This window comes from Mus musculus, chromosome 2, assembly GCF_000001635.26.
Source record: "Mus musculus strain C57BL/6J chromosome 2, GRCm38.p6 C57BL/6J".
Lineage (NCBI taxonomy): Eukaryota > Metazoa > Chordata > Mammalia > Rodentia > Muridae > Mus > Mus musculus.
In genome coordinates, this window is record NC_000068.7 from 155033702 (window position 1) to 155051361 (window position 17660).

Below are 17660 nucleotides of genomic sequence, written 5' to 3' on the forward strand. Positions count from 1 at the left end.
GTTCATGAGAGGGTGTGGCATATGAGTGTGGAGATCCAAGGCTGTCTCTGGGAGTTGGTTCTCTCCTTCTGCCTTGAGGAGGCAGGGCCTCTCTTGTTCCTCCTGCTGCGCTGTTCTCCACGCTTCTTAGCCCCGAGCCTTGGCTAATTCCTCTGTCTCTGACTCCCATCCCTCTATAGGAGTGCCCGGGTTACAGATGGGGTAACACAGCATCCAGCTTTGTAGATGGGTTTCAGAAATCAAACACAGGTCTTTAGGCTCACACAGAGAGTGCTTTTACCCACTGAGCCATTTCCATCTCCCGTGGTCCCAGTCTGTAGCTGTGTTTGTGTGTGTGTGTGTGTGTGTGTGTGTGTGTGTGTGTGTGTGTATACTACACATGCACAGGCATCCTCAGAGGTCATAGGAGGGTGTTGGGTCCCCTGGAACTGAAGTTATATAATTGTGATCTGAAATGTGGGTGCTGGGAACTGAACCTGGTCCTCTGCAACAGCACCACTCTTAACTACTGAGTCATCACTCCCGACCCAAGCGCTAGCTATACCTTTTGAAGAGGGTTAAATGCATATAATTACCTACAACAGAGCCTGCCATGAAGAAGGCTCTCAGCAAATGGTAGCTACTATGATTCACAATCCTGTTTTGTTGTTGTTGTTGTTGTTGTTGTTTTGTTTTGAGTAAATAGTTTGAGTTTTCGTACAACGGGAGCACACTACAACGAGCTGGACATCTGTGTTTCTACCTTCCCTCCTACTCTGCACCTCCATTTCCTTATCTGTCGAATCAGGGTGGAGAAACCCAACCCGTGTCTCTTACAAATCACAATCACCCTGGAGCTTATTTAAAACAGGTCTCTTGAAGCTGGGGATGTCAGTCAATGGTAGAACGTGTGGAGAATGCAGGAAGCCCTGGATTTGATCCCCCAATATTGCATCAACTGGGTATGGTGGTACAGTCTTATAGTCCCAGCACTTGGGAAATAGAGGCAGGAGGATCAGGACTTCCTGATTATCCAGTTTCAGGTCACCATGATTTACAAAACAAGCTGAGTTGCTGGCAGTAGTTCCTGCCTAAAATCTCAGCTCTTGGGAGGCTGGGGTAAGAAGATGGCTGTGAGTTTAAGGGCAGCCTGAACTATCAAATGAGTTCCAGGTCAACCTAGGATAGAGGGAGGCTCTGCCTCAAAACAAAACAATGCAAAACAAAAGAGGGAGATGTCTCCTTGGTTGTTTAAGGTTCGGTGATATAGGGCTTGTCTAGACTGCATGAAGCCCGATGTTCAATCTTTAGTGAGCCGGGGCAGAGGAGGAATGGAATGGAATGGAATAGAGAAAGAAGGACACTTTATATTTAATAGTCAAAGAAGGAGACGGTAGGGGTATCAGAGTTGGCCAGCGATCCAGCCACGTAAAGGGGTAGAGGAGTCAGACTCAGTGCCAGGGAGAGAACACTAAGGGTCGAGGGCAAAGATTTGAGCGACTGGTATACCCCACCAACAGAAAGTACCATGTGTCTGTAACACGATGGTTTAGAATGGGACTCTATTAAATGAACTCAAGGAAAGTAGTAAGGCATTATAGGAAATGAGGATTTTATTTCAGGGACAATAGCAAACCAGCTAGGTGGTACCTGCAATCTAGCACTTGCAAGGGGATCAAGAGTTCAACCCTAGTTACCTTCCGTTTTTCTTTCACCTGGATGCCCATGGTTGATCTGAGAGCACTTCCCTCACCAACCTATCTCCCTAGCATGACATGAGAATTTTTTCTTTTCTTTTTAAGAAGATTTTTCTAATTTACTTTTATTTTATGTATATGAGTGTTTCACCTGCATATATGTCTGTGTGCCTGGTGACTGAGGAGGTCAGAAGAGGGTGTCTGATTCCCTCGAACTAGAGTTAAGAATTGCTGGGAGCTGTCACATAGATGCTGGGAACTGAAGCTGCGTCCTTGGCAAGAGCAGTAAGTGCTCTTAGCTGGGGAGCCATCTCTCCAGCCCACTGTCCTTACAACTTTACTTCTTGTTATTGTCTTATTGGGATGGCAAGGCTCTCCAGGATACTGGTAGATCAATTAAGTGTTTGTGTGAATTTCAGCAAAGAGAATGCTTCCAACATTTTATAATCTTAAGTAGTATGAGAAAAATGTTATCTCTATGCTATATTTTTATGTGAACAGCTCTCTTTAAAAATGGTGTGTATGTGTGTTGAGCATGTGCACATGTGTGTGGAGGCCAGACACTCAATGAAGTGTCTGTCTGTCTGTCTGTCTGTCTGTCTCTCTCTCTCTCTCTCTCTTTCTCTCTTGGATCTTTGAGACACTGAATGAGGATCTTGCCATTTTAGCTAGTCTGACTGGCCAGGCCAGTACATCCCAGGCATCCTCTTGTTTCTGCCTCCCAAAGTGCCAGGCAGAGTAACAGATGTGCACCAGCACACCCAGTTTTCACACGGGTAGTTGTAAGCTTTTGGTTAGTCACTCAGCTGTAACTTGTAGGATTGGGCTAACCAATGACAGCAAAATTACAAGCTCAGATGTCAACAAATTTCTCATGCTTAGTTGGCCTTAACTTTCTAATGTTTCCCACCAGTCATGACTTAGGCTGGTTTTAAAAATCCCTCAGAACACTGGGCTCTATGCCTTGAATTGTCGCTCATCAGACCTGCTCCTAGGGAGGCAATCTTGAGAAGTGAGCGGCATTTATGGCCAGGGCTTCGCCTTTTTGTCAGTCCCCTCTTCTTTTAAATGTCCCCTTCCCAACCTCAGCAGAATGTGTCCTCCTGACAGCATTCCACAGGACACTGCCCTTGGGAAAAGAGAAAAAAGTAATTCAGAAACAAACTGCTCCCAGCTTAACCGCGTCCGAGATCGTCTGTCCTATCACCTCAGGGACCCATAAGACACGCTGTAGCAACTAGGTCAATAAAGGTGGATATGATATTTTGAAGTGGGATAGCCTTAAATTCCATTTTATCCTGGGTGCAGAGCTCAGTGGTAAGGTACTTGGCTGGTAACACATTAGCTAGAATAGCTTGGACCTTCTATGACTTGAATCACTAAGTAGCAGGATTACACTTAAACAATGTAAGTGGGCTGGCACAACATAGGAATCTCAGGAAAGACAGTGCTCCTGTCTGCAAAAGCTGAGAACCCAGAGGGGCTAGAGAACTTGAGCAGACTCCTGAGGGAAAAGGTAGAACTTAGAGATGGAGACAGAGAATAGCCATGACATCCTCGACAAGGTAGAAGGGGTCTCAGTGGCAAACTGGAAGGTACTAGAACAGACGTGCAGAGCTCTGCCCTCGTCCATACGCCCAACAATAACTGTGAACAGTGATACTACAATTGCACATCAGCACATGCCTGACAACGGCCTATTCTTATGGATGTGAACTGATCTTGACCTTGATCTCTCCCCTCCCCCTCTCCTTTGCTACTTGGGCAGGCTGGAGCCTCCTTACGGGCCAGCGTGCTTCATTTTGTTTTGATTATGTTGTCTTTTCGTTTGTTGTATCCCCCAATCCACAGATGCTAATTGACCTCACATTGAATCATCTTTGTCTTCCATACTTGCTTGTGTCTAATTATTTCAAGCATACTCATCTGAATGTATTATGATTATCTCCGGTCCTTCCCTTGGATTGCTTAGTTTTTCAGGAGTGTGTGTTCTCCGTAGCTTTAAAGTATTAGTGTCATAATAGTGCCATTTGAACTCACAGGTGTGTGTGTGTGTGTGTGTGTGTGTGTGTGTGTGTGTGAGAGAGAGAGAGAGAGAGTGTCTGTGTGAGTGTGTGTGTGTGTGTGTGTGTGTGTGAGAGAGAGAGAGAGCGTGTGTATCTGTCTCTGTGTGTGTGTGTGTGTGTGTGTGCGTGTGTGTGTGTGTGTGTGTGTGTGTGTGTGTGTGTGTGTGTGTACATGTGTGCTGGTGCTTGCAGACTCTAGAAGTCAAGGTCTGGTTTCTTCCTCTATCGCTGTCTACCTTTTTAAAATTTTTTTTGTCTTTTGTTGGTTTTTTGTTTGTTTGTCTGTTTGTTTGTTTGTTTTTTCAAGACAGGCTTTCTCTGTGTAGCTCTGGCTGTCCTGGAACTCACTCTGTAGACCAGGCTGGCCTAGAACTCAGAAATCTGCCTGCCTCTGCCTTCCAAGTACTGGGACTGAAGGCATGTGCCACCATTGCCAGCCTTAATTTTTTTTTAAGACATGGTTTCGCACTGAACTCAGAGCTCACAGATTGGACTGGACTAGATGGCAGGCAAACCCCAAGGGATCCAACTCTCTTCATCTCCCAGCTCTGGGATCACAGTCACAGGCCCCACAGCTGGCTTTTTACAGGGTGCAGGGATCAGGTCCTCCCTCTGCACAGGAGGGACTTTACTACTGAACCCCAACCCGTAGGCCCCAAGACGGAAAGTCTCCTGTAGCTCTCACCCTGCTGTGCAGCCTAGGCTGGGCAGCACACCCTCTGTCGTGGTTACAGGCTATCGCCACTCCTGGTTAACATGGTGCTTTTTGTTGTATGGTTATTAAGTTGCCTCTAAAGATGTGTCTGAAATCCAAAGATATTTTAAGCAACTTGCAACATTTGAGCAAATTTATGATTTCTCAAGCTTTACAGCTTTGGGGAAAAGCACTTAGCTTGACTGTCACAATTTTGGTTTCATCAGCTACACATTAAAGCTATTTCTATAATTAAAAACTCCATGCTTTAGGCCACACCTCATTCTTAGCAAAAACACTGCTATTTTTTACCAGAATAGTCTGCAAATCATTATCTATTTCCAGAAATCAGGCTTATTCTCAGAGGGGAAACCCTTGCCTTTAAGAGGAAGGCACCATGACTGAGTCACCTCTGAGAAGCCGAAGTGTTGTTAGTCGGTTTCAGCCTGCTCCCCTGTGGTACAGCAGTGGGCACATCACTGTCTAATACTAACATACGTGAGGGCTTGTACAGAACCATGGATCTTTCCATCCAGTTGCAGAACCCTAGACTAAAGCCTGCACCTCCTCTCTCACCTTTGGTAACTCATTTGCCATCAAAATCTGACTTTACCTGAATTCATTTGACAACAAAGTCTGCTCTGAATCAGAGATTAAATTCAAAGTCTTTATCCTGCTTGTTGTAAATATTCCATTTTTTTTCCTACTGTGGAAACATCAATTTTTTTTTGAGACAGAATCTGGCCTAGAACTCACTACGCAGACCAAGCTGGCTATGAACGCTTGGGTAATCCTCTTGCCTCTGCCTTCCAAATTCTATCTGTTCAAATCTTAATATTGTTTAAGTGGGTACACCTAGACCCCTTATATGTGGTTCAACATAATATATAGGTGATAAACTGTTTTTCAAAAATCCACAAAATTCTAAAAAGTGTATGACCTAGGATAACAGAAAAAGCTTCAAAACATTGTACTAACTAGTTATGATGCAGACATTGTACTAACTAGTCATGATGCAGACATTGTACTAACTAGTCATGATGCAGACATTGTACTAACTAGTCATGATGCAGACATTGTACTAACTAGTCATGATGCAGACATTGTACTAACTAGTCATGATGCAGACATTGTACTAACTAGTCATGATGCAGACATTGTACTAACTAGTCATGATGCAGACATTGTACTAACTAGTCATGATGCAGACATTGTACTAACTAGTCATGATGCAGACATTGTACTAACTAGTCATGATGCAGACTGTTGTTTTTTTTTCTTCTAACAATCAAAACTTACCAGTCCTGGGTGCTGGAGAGATGGCTCAGTAGTTGAGAGCACTGACTGGTAGTTCAATTCCCAGCAACCACATGGTGGCTCACAACTATCTGGAATGGGATTAATGCCCTCTTCTGGTGTGTCTGAAGACAGCTACAGTGTGATCACATACATTAAATAAATAAATAAATAAATAAATAAATAAATAAATCTTTAAAAAGAAAACTTACCAGTCCTGAATCTTGTCTCATTAGAACCCAACCCTGTAGTAATCTAAAGTCCTATACATTAAGGAGAAATATTATTGGTCAATAATAGCACAAACTACCTTTCCAAGATCATACCCGCCCTGTTTGTTTGTTTGTTTGTTTGTTTGTTTGTTTGTTGTATGTGTACCAGAGGTTGAGGTTCATGGTAGTTGGCTTTTTCTACTATTCTCCACCTTACCATTATTGTTGTTTCTATTATTATTTATTTAATTTATGTTTTATATCATTATTGTGACTTTGTTATCGACAGGGTCTCATATGTAACCTGACGGGCCTGGAACTCACTTATGTAGACCAGGTTGACCTCAGGCTCACAGAAATCTGCTGACATCTGCCTTACCAGTGTTGAAGTTAGAGGTGTGCACCACCACACCCAGATTCCACTTTAGCCTTTGAGACACAGCCTCTCACTTAACCTGGTCCTTGCTGTCTGACTAAACCGGCCAGCAAGCTTGAGGGCTGTCCCTGGCTGCCCCTACACCACAGCACTTCACCTCAGCTCCAGGACTGCAGGCAGGCTCCCCCAGCTCTTAAGCAGATGCTAGGGACTCCCTCCCGCTCAAGTCCTCATGTTTGCACAGCAAGCTCTTTGCCCACTAAGCCATCTCCTCAGCTCCTTCTTTCTTTATGTTTAGATTTCCTTTTCTAATTATTCCTCGGGCAGTCGTGTGTGGCGCAGCATAGGTGTGGAACCTCAGAGGAAAGTTCTCTTTGCAGTCAGTTCTCCTACCCACCTATGTAAATTCCAGGGATCAAATTCTGGTCTCCAGGTTTGTGCCTTTATCCACTGACTGAACCACATATAAAGGTTCTCTTTATTTATTTTTTGAGATAGGTTCTCGCGTGTCCCAGACTGGCATTGAACTCAATATGTATCAGAGAAAGATCTAGAATGTCCAATGCTCCTGCCTCCTGAATGATGATACTGTAGGTATGCGTCTTTATGGAGTGGGAAGTAGGAAAATCCAAGCCCTGTTTGTTAGACAAGCAGCTCCCAACTAAGTTACACCCCAGCACCACATCTGCTTTTTAGTGTCAGACTGCCGTGTGTGTGTGTGTGTGTGTGTGTGTGTGTGTGTGTGTGTGTGTGTGTGTGTGTTTCTTACATTCTTTTGGACAAGCAGGAATCTTCTTCCCCCAGTCTTCCTTATGCTGGAATTACAGGCATGTGAGTCCATGACTTCAAATGTAAAAAACAAGTTTAAAATATAGTTCAGTTGCTGGGCGGTGGTGGTGCACGCCTTTAATCCCAGCGTTTGGGAGACAGAGGCAGGCGGATTTCTGATTTTGAGGCCAACCTGGTCTACAAAGTGAGTTCCAGGACAGCCAAAGATACACAGAGAAACCCTGTCTCGAAAACAAAACAAAACAAAACAAAACAAAACAAAACAAAACAAAACAAAACAAAACAAACAAACAAAAGATATAGTTCAGTTGTAGAGTGCTGGAGAAGGCCCTGAGGTACCTCTCCAGCCCTACCAATAACACAAAACAAAACCAGTAAAAGCCGTTAGTTCACAGAATATATAAAAGGTATCTGAAATATAGAGAACACAAATGTTGAGAATTCAGCATTAACAGATAATAAATAAATAAATTTTAATAAAATAAGCTAAGTACTGTGGTCAGGCATAAGTAATGGGTAGGAAAAATAGGCATGGTGGTACACACTGCAGTCCCAGCATCTAAGAGGCAAAAGCAGGAGGATTGCCGCAAGTTCCAGGTCGGCCTGATCACCCTGAGTTCAAGGACAAACTTGACTAAGTATGAGATCTTGTCTAAAGACAAAACGAAACAAAAAACAAACAAGCAAACAAAAACCAAACAAACAAACAAACAAGTTTAAAAGAAAACAGTAGGGGAAATGGCCTTCATACCGGGCCAGGGAGCAGCTAAGCTTGACTAGTTTCCTGCTTCTAAACACTCACTCAGTTCCAGTGAGCATGTGGTGTATGTAAACAATTAACACAGGAAAAATGAGTCTGGGAAGATGGCAGGGAGCAGGCTGTAGGAGCCCTAGAGTCCTGCAGCAGCCTCTGTTCAAAGTGTCTTCCTCTCTCCCATTCTTATTCCTTTCATCCCAGAAGGGGATGTGGGCTCCAGAGGGAGTTCCCCCCCCCCCTCTGGTGCAGTTCTTATTAAGTCTTTTCCCCACCCACAACCCTTCAGGCATTTTCAGTTGGAAATGTTGTAAGCTTCTTACCATCAACATTTACAAGTCTCATCCCTTGTCTACCTGCCACCGCAGCAAGCCTTTCGGAGCTTCTCGATTGCAGCACCCCCTCTGCCTCGGGATATCCCTCATCCCATATATCCTTCAGCACTCTTAGCAACAGTCCCATAATTGACTCTTCTCATCCAGATAGCCAGTTGTCTTGTCTCGACCATACAAATTTATTATTCTTTGTCTAGAGAATATAAAAGCATCGTGCTTTGGGCACTTCTTCAGACTTTATGCTCTTGTGAAGATCCCCATATACACGGAAATTTAATAAAACTTTATGCTCTTTCTCTTATTAATCAGTTCTTATACAATGAATATGGGTTCCTAGATCCAGCCAAAGAGCCCACATAAGAACTAAGAGGGAGACGAGAGGACCCCCCCCCTCCACACTCACATAATTGGAAAGTGATGAAGTCACGTATGTCCAACCACAGATCTGACATTGAGCTTCACTGTCCTACCTACTTTATACAAAGAACTGTGTCTAACTGATGAGAAGAGTCTCTGTGAGCAATTAAAGAACAATGAGGTACTGAACAATGTCCATGGCATTGAATTTAAGAGCAGAGTGGGGTTCAAAAAGGGAGAGCATCCTCTTTGGGTTGGCCTGGCTGAAAGAAAGACGTGCTAGAGCCAAGCCAGCCTTTGGACGGGGCCCTGGAGGAAGGATGAGACAGAGCCAAGAGCATCTGAGAGAGAGAGAGAGAGAGGGAGAGAGAGAGAGAGAGAAAGAGAGAGAGGCGATAGATGAACAAGGTGGTCCATGATGGAGAGGAAAGCAGGGGATGCAGGCAGTGTGAAGACCGTCCCACTGAAAATGAGGCTGGGAAGAGGGTGGTGGTACACACTTTTAATCCCAGCACCCAGGAGGCAGAGCCAGGCAGATCTCAGCCTAGTCTACAGAATGAGTCCCAGGACAGCCAGGGCTGTACTCATGAAAAGCACGTGAGTGAGGCTGGGTTAAAAGACAAGTGGATTGTTTGGGGGGGAAATAAAGTAAAACTTGGTGAGAAAATGGAAAAAGGAGGCAGAGACCAAGATTCTTATCTAGGGTAGACAGTCCCTGATGAAGGCCACAGTAGAGTCTAGTTCTGCATTTACTTTCCATAGGCAAGGCCACTTGTACCTACTTTGTGAGTGATTCTGCTCAACACTCCACTCGGAGAGGGTCTTGGAGGGTGGGAAGAGATAGTTGGCTCTGGAGCAGGTGTCTGCTCAGCCAGTCTCAGCTGGCTGAGTCTCTGCGTCTGTGAGGCTTTCACTATGTAGGCTGTGATCATGGTGTTCAAAGAAAAGGAATTTCTTTTGTAAAATACAAGCTCTAAAGGCAGCCTAATATACCAGCTTATTCCGCTGAAGGTTGAAAGGGGACATCGAAGACAAGATAGAGGGAGAGATGGGAGAAGAAAAATATCAGCCACTATTTGCCGTGCTGGAGAAAATTTGAACTCTGGCATTTGTTTCCTTTTTGGTTGAAGTCTGGTTTTAGCTCTAAACCACCTGTGATATGCCACGCTATTGCCGGTGACAGGGAAGTACCTTTAAGATGCCTTGGGTTAAAAGCTGGGTATGGTGGCTCAACCCTGCAATCCCAGCACTCTGAAGTCAAGGTCAGCCTGGGAAACATAGTGAGAACTTGTTTGAAAACAAAAATCCAAACCCAAGTCACTCCCTGCCCAAAAAATGCCTTGGGTTGAGAAGAAAACTCTCAACTCATTCTAGCTTAAAATAACAAGGGAAATATTATTTTGTGTGAGAGTCCAAGTATAAGATGATTTTCAGGCAAGACCTGATCTAGTGGATTCTGTGTTATTTAAAAAAAAAAAATGCTGTTGGCTAGGGGATGGGGTTTTAAGTAACAGCCCAAACTGACCTTGAACTCACTATGTAGCCAAGGATGACCTTGGACTTCTCATTCTCCTAAGTGTATGCCGCCATCCCCAGCTTGTGTAGTGCTGGGAATTGAACCCAGGGCTCTTTACTCTGCCAGCTGAGCTACTTACCCTCCTCTCACATGCTCTACCTGTCAACTATTGTTCTGAGGAGTTAGCCTGTATGTGAGTGCAGACCACGGATGTAGTCCATTCCCCTCACTTTACCAGGAAAGAAATTGAAGCCCTGACAAAAAGAGCAGTCTTGCCCAGAGTTGTACATCTTCATTAAGGCTGAGCCAAGATGAAAAACCCAGTGGTATGGCCAGTGCCTACTCTCAACTAACTAGGCTTTGGGAGAGCAGTTTGGTGGCGAGCTTATGACAGGCAGGGCCCGGTGGTGAAAAAGAAGATCTGAGGCCATCAAAAGAACTGTCACTGGGGCTACATGGGTGGGTGGACCGTCCCTCACAGTTCCCAGATGATTGGAAGGGGTGGAGGCCAGTTGCTTGGGCCTTCTCCTGCAATAAAATAGACATGCAGAAAACCTGATGCTGGCTGTCTTGGTTAGTGTTTCTTTTGCTTCAATTGAACATCATGACCAAAGGAAACTTGGAGAAGGGAGGGTTTATTCCAGGTTACAACCCTCGGGTCACAGTCCATCACCAGAGGAAATCAGGCAGGAACATGGAGGCAGAAGCTGATGCAGAGGTCATGGAGGAGTGCTGCTTTGTGGTTTGCTCTTCGTGGCTTACCTAGCCTGCTTTCTTATAGTACCCAGGACCACTACGCCAGGAGTGGCACTGCCCACAGTGAGCTGGACCCTCCCACACTAATCATCAATCAAGAAAATGTACCACAACAGGCTTTCTCACAGGCCAGTCTGGTAGGGACAATTTCTGAATGGAAGTTCCCTCTTCCCAAATGACTCTGACTTGTGTCACATTGACATAAAACTGGCCAGCACACCAACCAATCTGAGAACAAAGAGGAGGAAGCTGGCGCTGGTCAGGGAGAGTGGATAGGATCAAAATAAGTACTCTCTTCTGATGGTCCATGTGCCTCGGGTGGAGGCAACCTTGGAAATGCAGACCCAGGCTTTTCCAAAACCCAAGAGGGAAATGAGACAGTGGGGTGGGAAGGGGTGGGGATCCAATAGTGACAGAAGGCGTTTGAGGAAAGAAATCTGCTAAAAATCCATCTGCCCCTTCCAACTCAGGCTATAAAGAAGTCCTTTTAGCTTCTGTTGACATGCCTTGACACAATTTGTTTCCTGTGGGTCAGCAGGGAATCTGGTATATGACATACACTTGTCTGCAGGAGCCTTTATCCTTCGTCCTTCTCACTGAAGTCTAACTTGTTAGCTGTATTCTCTTCACCTTAGAAGAGACCCCTGCCACTGTGAAGCACTCCTGGGGACCAGGAGGCACTTTGAACAACTCTGCCTAGGCCTAAGGTCTCTAGGGACTGTTGCTTGTACAGGAAGAAAAAAAAAAAAAAAGAAGAAGAGAAAGAAAAGAAACACAGAGAGTCAGTACTCCGCCCTCTGGACAGCACAAAGCAACACAATGAATTCATGTCCCCTTTGCTTCAATCTCCCTCCCTCCCTCCTTCCTTTGTCTTTCTTCTCCCCATCTCTCCTTTTCTGTCATCTCCCCCAATATCAACATTCCCTCGCCTACCCTCAGCCTTGCTACACTTCTGGCCCTGCTGAGAGACTTGTGTAGCAGAGTCAGACCACCAGCCCACATAGAGAGCAGGAAGGCACATACATCCCTTACCACCATCTTCTCTCCCACCCACCACCGAATCACCTTCTCTGCCCAACTTAGGCTTCTCAGGATGGATGTCACCCGCCTACTCCTGGCCACCCTAGTGGGCTTCCTGTGCTTCTTCACCGTCCACAGCCACCTGGCACTCGAGGAGACGCTTGGAGATGACAGGAGTCTGCGGAGTAACTCCTCCATGAACTCGCTGGATTTCTCCTCTGTTTCTATCGTGGGTAAGTAGCCTGCCTTGGGACCCAGCCTCTAGGCTCTGACCCACGAGAGGGAGCACTGTATGTCAAGCCAGTTGCCTGGGCTGCCACCACCAGAGCTATGGTGCTTCCTGGCTCACTCCTAAGGAAATACAGAACCCTTGAGTGCTTGGGTCTGGGAACGCTCTGCATGCCACCGCTCTAATACCAAGTTTAGTGTGTCAGAGATCTGAAGAAGTCTCAAGTCAAGATGCTTGGTGGACTTGGTTTTCTTTAGCGTTAATGACATTTTAATAAAGCATGGAATTCCTCAACAAAACAAACTTTAGGTAAACCATGGACTAGAAATGAGTCTGCAATAAACTAGTCTTGTCATAGGATGGGAAGTTACAGGGAGTGTCTTGGAGATCTTGTGGTTTGATCTCACCTAATCATAAAGGGCTAAGGATGAAGCCAAGTGGCAGAGTGCATGCTTAGCACACATAAGGCTCGGTTCAGTTCCTGTAACCAAAATAATAAAAACACACATAGTATGCCAGAATTTGTGAGCTCCTGTTTGATTCATGTTTTACAAGTGATGAAACTGGGGCTTACTGACATCAGTTCCTAATGGGCAGAGCTGGAATGCAAACAGGCGGGTTATACATGGACGCTCACAACGAGTAGCTCTTTGAAGACTTGCATTGTCACTGGGCACAGAAATATTGTCTAATCTAGACGTTACAGGGAAGTTATAAGAGGGAAAAGAGGTGGCATCAATATTCTTTAGTTACTATTGATATACCAGCCCTCTTTATTTTATTTGGTTATTGGTTGGTTTTTGTTTTTGTTTTCAAAACAAGGTCTCTCTGTATAGCTCTAGCTGTCTTGGATCTCACCCTGAAGACCAAGCTGTCCTCAGAGGATCCTGCCTCTGCCTTCCAAGTGCTGGGACTAAAAATGTGTACCACCATGCCCAGCTGATATATCAGACTTTTAAAAATATTTTATTTTAGCAGGGCAGTGATGGCTCATGCCTTTAATCTCAGCACTCGGGAAGCAGAGGCAGGCAGATTTCTGAGTTCGAGGCCAGCCTGGTCTACAAAGTGAGTTACAGGACAGCCAAGGCTATATATAGAAACCCTGTCTCGAAAACCAAAAAAAAAGAAAAACATATTTTTATATGAATGGGCATTTACCTTCTTGTATGCTTATACACTGTGTGTGTGCCCAGTACCCTCAGAGGCCAGAAGAGGATGTTGGAACCCTCTGAAACTGGAGTTACAGGCAGTTATGAGTCACCACTGTGAGTCTGTGAAGAAACAAACCAGAAACAAACACCAAGTAATCTCAACTGCTGAGCCACCTCTCCAGCCCCACTCAGACTTTTTGTTTTGTAAACTTATAAAAAATTATGATAGAACTCTTTCTGGGAGATAAGAAAACTATTGTCAAGGAACTGATCATAGCTGTTATATAGGTTTGAGTCAGGTATACATGGCTATGAGATTTAATAATAATAATTAGTAGTAGTAGTAGTAACCGATGTGTCCAGTAACCAAAGGTTGAGTCCATTTTCAGAGGCTGGTAATGTTCTTGCACCTGCAAGAATAAAACTAAAATGGGGGTACCTGGAGTGATCGAGCAGAGATCATGGGTTAGCAAGGTCAAACACCGGGTCTCTCAACAGATGGCACTGACAGGTCCCAGGTCCCCCTCGGATTTATTCTTGGCCTCCCCTCAGAGCACACTGCTCTTTGGGTCTGAAGCCAGGCTAATCAGAACCTGATGGCTTGATTCCGCAATGTGGTTCATCCGGAAGTCCCTCTTTCTCTCCTCCACCCTGAGACTTCCCAGAGCCCCCTCTGCTCCTCCCACTTCACCACAACTTGGGCCCCCAGAAACATCTGGCTTTGCTCCTTTCTGTCTTCCTTTGAAGCACTGAACAAGAAATCCAAGAAGATCAGCAGAAAAGAAGCCGAGAAGCGGAAGAGGTCTTCCAAGGTAAGCCTGGGAGTTCTTTTTTTTTTTCCCCCTGGGAGTTCTTAACTGGGGGTGGGAGACCTGCAAGTCTTGGCTGAGAACTAAATGAAAAATACTTCCTGGCCTCCAGGAAACAAAAGAACTGAAAACTACCTGAAGGTTTCCCCCGGCCTAGAGTCTTAAGGCTTCTATAGAAGCCAGAGAGCCTAAATTCATTGAGCAGAACAGCTGCCTGCAGAAAAACAGTTCCCAATGCTGATTAAGCATTCCTGAAATTGGTCACTCAGTTCTTTTGGATATTTACCTAAACCCCACTGCTGAAGAGCCACTCTTGCTGTATCTGAACTTCTTTTATTCCCTCCTCCTTTGAAATTCTGGGAACCAAGTTCCAGGGCTTTGTGCTAAGACTACAAACCTTCCATCCTCCTTGTCCAGAGCCCCGGAGTGCTGAGAATACAGGTCCATGCCACCGTGCCCAGCTGTTTCATCTGCTTAAAAATCAGAAAGCAGGGTGGGGTCTGGAGAGATGGCTCAGCAGTGCAGAGCACTGGCTGCTCTTGCAGAGGACCTGGGTTCAATTGGCAGTACCCGCATGGCAGCTCACAACTGTCTGTAACTCCTGTTGCAGGGGATCTGACACCCTCACACAGACATACATGCAATTCAAATCACCAATGCACATCAAATAAAAATAAAATTATAAAAATAAAAAGGTGTAAAGAATAGAAAATAGAAGTTAGGGGTGTGGTGATGCATACCTTTAGTTTCAGAACTCAGGAGGCTGAGGCACGTAGATCTCTGAGTTTGAGGCCAGCCTGGTCTACAGAGTGAGTTCCAGGACAGCCAGGGCTACACAGAGAAACTCTGTCTCAAAAACCACAAACCAAACCAAACAAAAAACATTTTAAAATGAAACTACAAGTGGGGTACAGTGGCACGCAGTTGTATTCCCAATACTTGGGAAGTAGAAGCACAAAGATCAGGAGTTCATGGCTATCCTAAACTACCTAGCAAGTTCTGAAAGAGCCTGGGCTGCACAGCCACTGAAAAACAGAAGTATGATAGAAAACAACATCATTTGCTGTAGCTAGATTAAGAGACTCAACAAAAATAAAATACTGTTAGCTGAGCATGGCAGCACTGGCTTGCAATCCCAGGGGCTTAGGAGGTTGAGGCAGGGGGATCCCTAGTTCAAGGGCTGCTGGAGCTTTGCAGCAAATTCAACGACCACCTAAGCAAATTGAGATGCTCTCACAAAATGAATATTGTTAAATGAGGGGATATAGTGGGGTACTAAAGCTTGCCTGTAACACACAAAGCCCTGGGTTCAATTCCCACTATGGCAAATAATTAATAATTAATAATAAATACCATGTTAAAGTCAGCTGGATGTTAATATGTGCTAGAGGCTCCTTAACCCTTTAATACAGTTCCTTATGTTGTGGTGACTCCAACCTTAAAATTATTTTAATTACTACTTCATAACTGTGATTTTGTTACTGTTATGAATTATAATGCAAATATCTGTGTTTTCCGGTGGTCTTAGGCAACCCCTGTGAAAGGGTTATTAGGACCCCGTAGGGGTTCTTGACCCACAAGTTGAAACAGGCTACTAAAACACACTTTGTTAAAAGGCAGTTAGAATGCCTTGAAAAAAGCAATTAAGGACATGCTAGGACCAAACAGAGCCTTCCAAACCGAAACAGACAGAAAAAAGAATGCTTTCTCGCTGACTGAGGACCATTTCATGTTTTTGTACCTATACCTAAAATCATACTACGATAATACAGGTTCCTACACTCTGATAAATAGCAGATTGAGGCATTGTTGAAATGCACATACTATTCCTGTGTAGTGTGGCTCAATTAATTGGATCAACTATAACCAAAGCAGGGAGCACTGAACAAAATACATATACATGCTAGGTGCTGGCAATACAGCAGTAAACAAGAGATTATAGCTGTGTGGAGCTTACGTCTGAGTGGGGAAACCAGCCTTCAAGTAAATCAATAAAGAAATCTAAAGTCTTATATGATACATACTGTAAAGGAATTAAAGCATGGGGAAAGCCTAGAGAAGTAGCATTAAACAAAAAAAATTAGTAATCTAGAGCAATGTCCAGTAGAAACACAGTATAAGCCATAAATGTATAATTTTGTATTTTCTAATAGCTGCCTTAAAAGACTAACAATATTTAAAACTCGGTATAAAGTATTACTATTTCAACATCTAAAAATTTTTTTAAAGTTACTTTTGTGCAGTCTTTAAAATCTGGTAAATAGCTGTCACTGCACACATCAATTCCAACGCTAAATGTGGACCTAGTATTTATGTTTAACAGGAAAATATATGTTTACGTTACACTTAAATAGAAAACTCGGTTCCTCAGCACACAGGACCTGACTACCAGTGCTAGAATGTCTCTAGGCTATGGGGTAGCTAGCCCAAAGGACAGATGCCAAACACAGGAGTCCTCCAGGGCCAAAAGGAAGTTTGTTTCTCCCTAGAGAAATCACTGGGAGCCCTTAAGCGGACGATGAGGTCATAGGAAGGGCCTTCTTTGGCCACTGGAGGATGTTAACTCTAGAGGACAGGGTGGCTAAGGGAAAGAAGACAGTGAGTGGCCTAACCCAGGGGCAATGGATAACACGGATGGTGACAGGCTTCAAACCGGAAGGTTGTTTAAAATTGGGGCTAAGTGGGGCCTAAGAAAAGGGCCAGGTCAGAGCTAGGTAAGCTTGAAGATGAAGGCGATGTGCAGGTTGGGGTGGAGGGCAAGGACCCACTGGGATGCCCTGTGTGCATGAAAAAAAAGGGGGGCAGAGGTCTCTGGTCCTGGACCTCCACAGTACATGAGCATCGCAGGATGGCGTAGCCCGTTCAGTAGTCCTCAACGTCTCTCCTACAGAAAAAGGCTTCGATGAAGAAGGTGGCAAGGCCCCCGCCACCTTCGCCCTGCGTGGCCACCCGCGACAGCTGCAAGCCACCCGCACCCGCCTGCTGCGACCCGTGCGCCTCCTGCCAGTGCCGTTTCTTCGGCAGCGCCTGCACCTGTCGAGTACTCAACCCCAACTGCTGACGCAGCTTCTTCGCTGCGCGCGCAGCTTCGGGAACGGGTGATTGGGCGGGGCTTCAGGGTCCCGCGCTTCTAGGCTGAGGGGCGGGTCTCTGTGGGTGGGGCTTGTGGGTGGGCGTGGTCAGTGGTTGTGACTTGTGGGCGCTTTCAAAAAACCGGTTTTCTAGGAAACCTAGTGGAAGCTAAAATCAGAATACAATAATATTTTTAGGCTGCCGAGGAAGTGTGACTATTTCTTTTAAAAGCCGAAAGCTTCCGGCCGCTTTCCATTATAGAGTCTGGTCCTTGCGGATACCCCGCAGTCTGCGCACGCGCCAGCCACTCTTGCCCATAGGGAAACTACATAGCGCCTACAGCTGCTCGCGTGGTTGCTGTTGCTGCATCTTAGGGATGGGCACAATGTTGGCAGTTCCTTCCAGTCTGCCAGTGTCTAGGCTGCCTCCAAACTAAGGGAAAGAAGCCATTAGGGAACCACCTTCCAGTCTTTTCACCCATTCTCTTAAGCGGGAGCACAAAAATCTTAAGATGTTCAGAATTCCATTAGCAGTCTCAGCCGGGTGGGCGAG

General features: G+C 45.1%; 1 protein-coding gene and 1 long non-coding RNA gene across 3 annotated transcripts in view; one reads left to right on the forward strand and one right to left on the reverse strand.

Annotated features, from left to right (window-relative positions):
- a (nonagouti) overlaps nucleotides 1-17311 on the forward strand; it is a 100414-nt gene extending 83103 nt beyond the window's left edge. For both annotated transcript variants that reach the window (XM_011239691.2, NM_015770.3), the window contains 3 exons: nucleotides 11911-12080; nucleotides 13975-14039; nucleotides 16927-17311. In XM_011239691.2, the coding sequence (XP_011237993.1) occupies nucleotides 11911-12080; nucleotides 13975-14039; nucleotides 16927-17097 (406 nt within the window). In that variant the 3' untranslated portion in view covers nucleotides 17098-17311. The remainder of the gene's footprint in view (nucleotides 1-11910; nucleotides 12081-13974; nucleotides 14040-16926) is intronic.
- Gm39965 lies at nucleotides 10690-11944 on the reverse strand. The gene is made up of 2 exons (XR_866884.1): nucleotides 11893-11944; nucleotides 10690-11551 (listed from the first exon to the last, which is right to left on the reverse strand). It is a non-coding gene; the product is annotated as a predicted gene, 39965 (long non-coding RNA).
- Nucleotides 17312-17660: the final 349 nt, after the last annotated feature.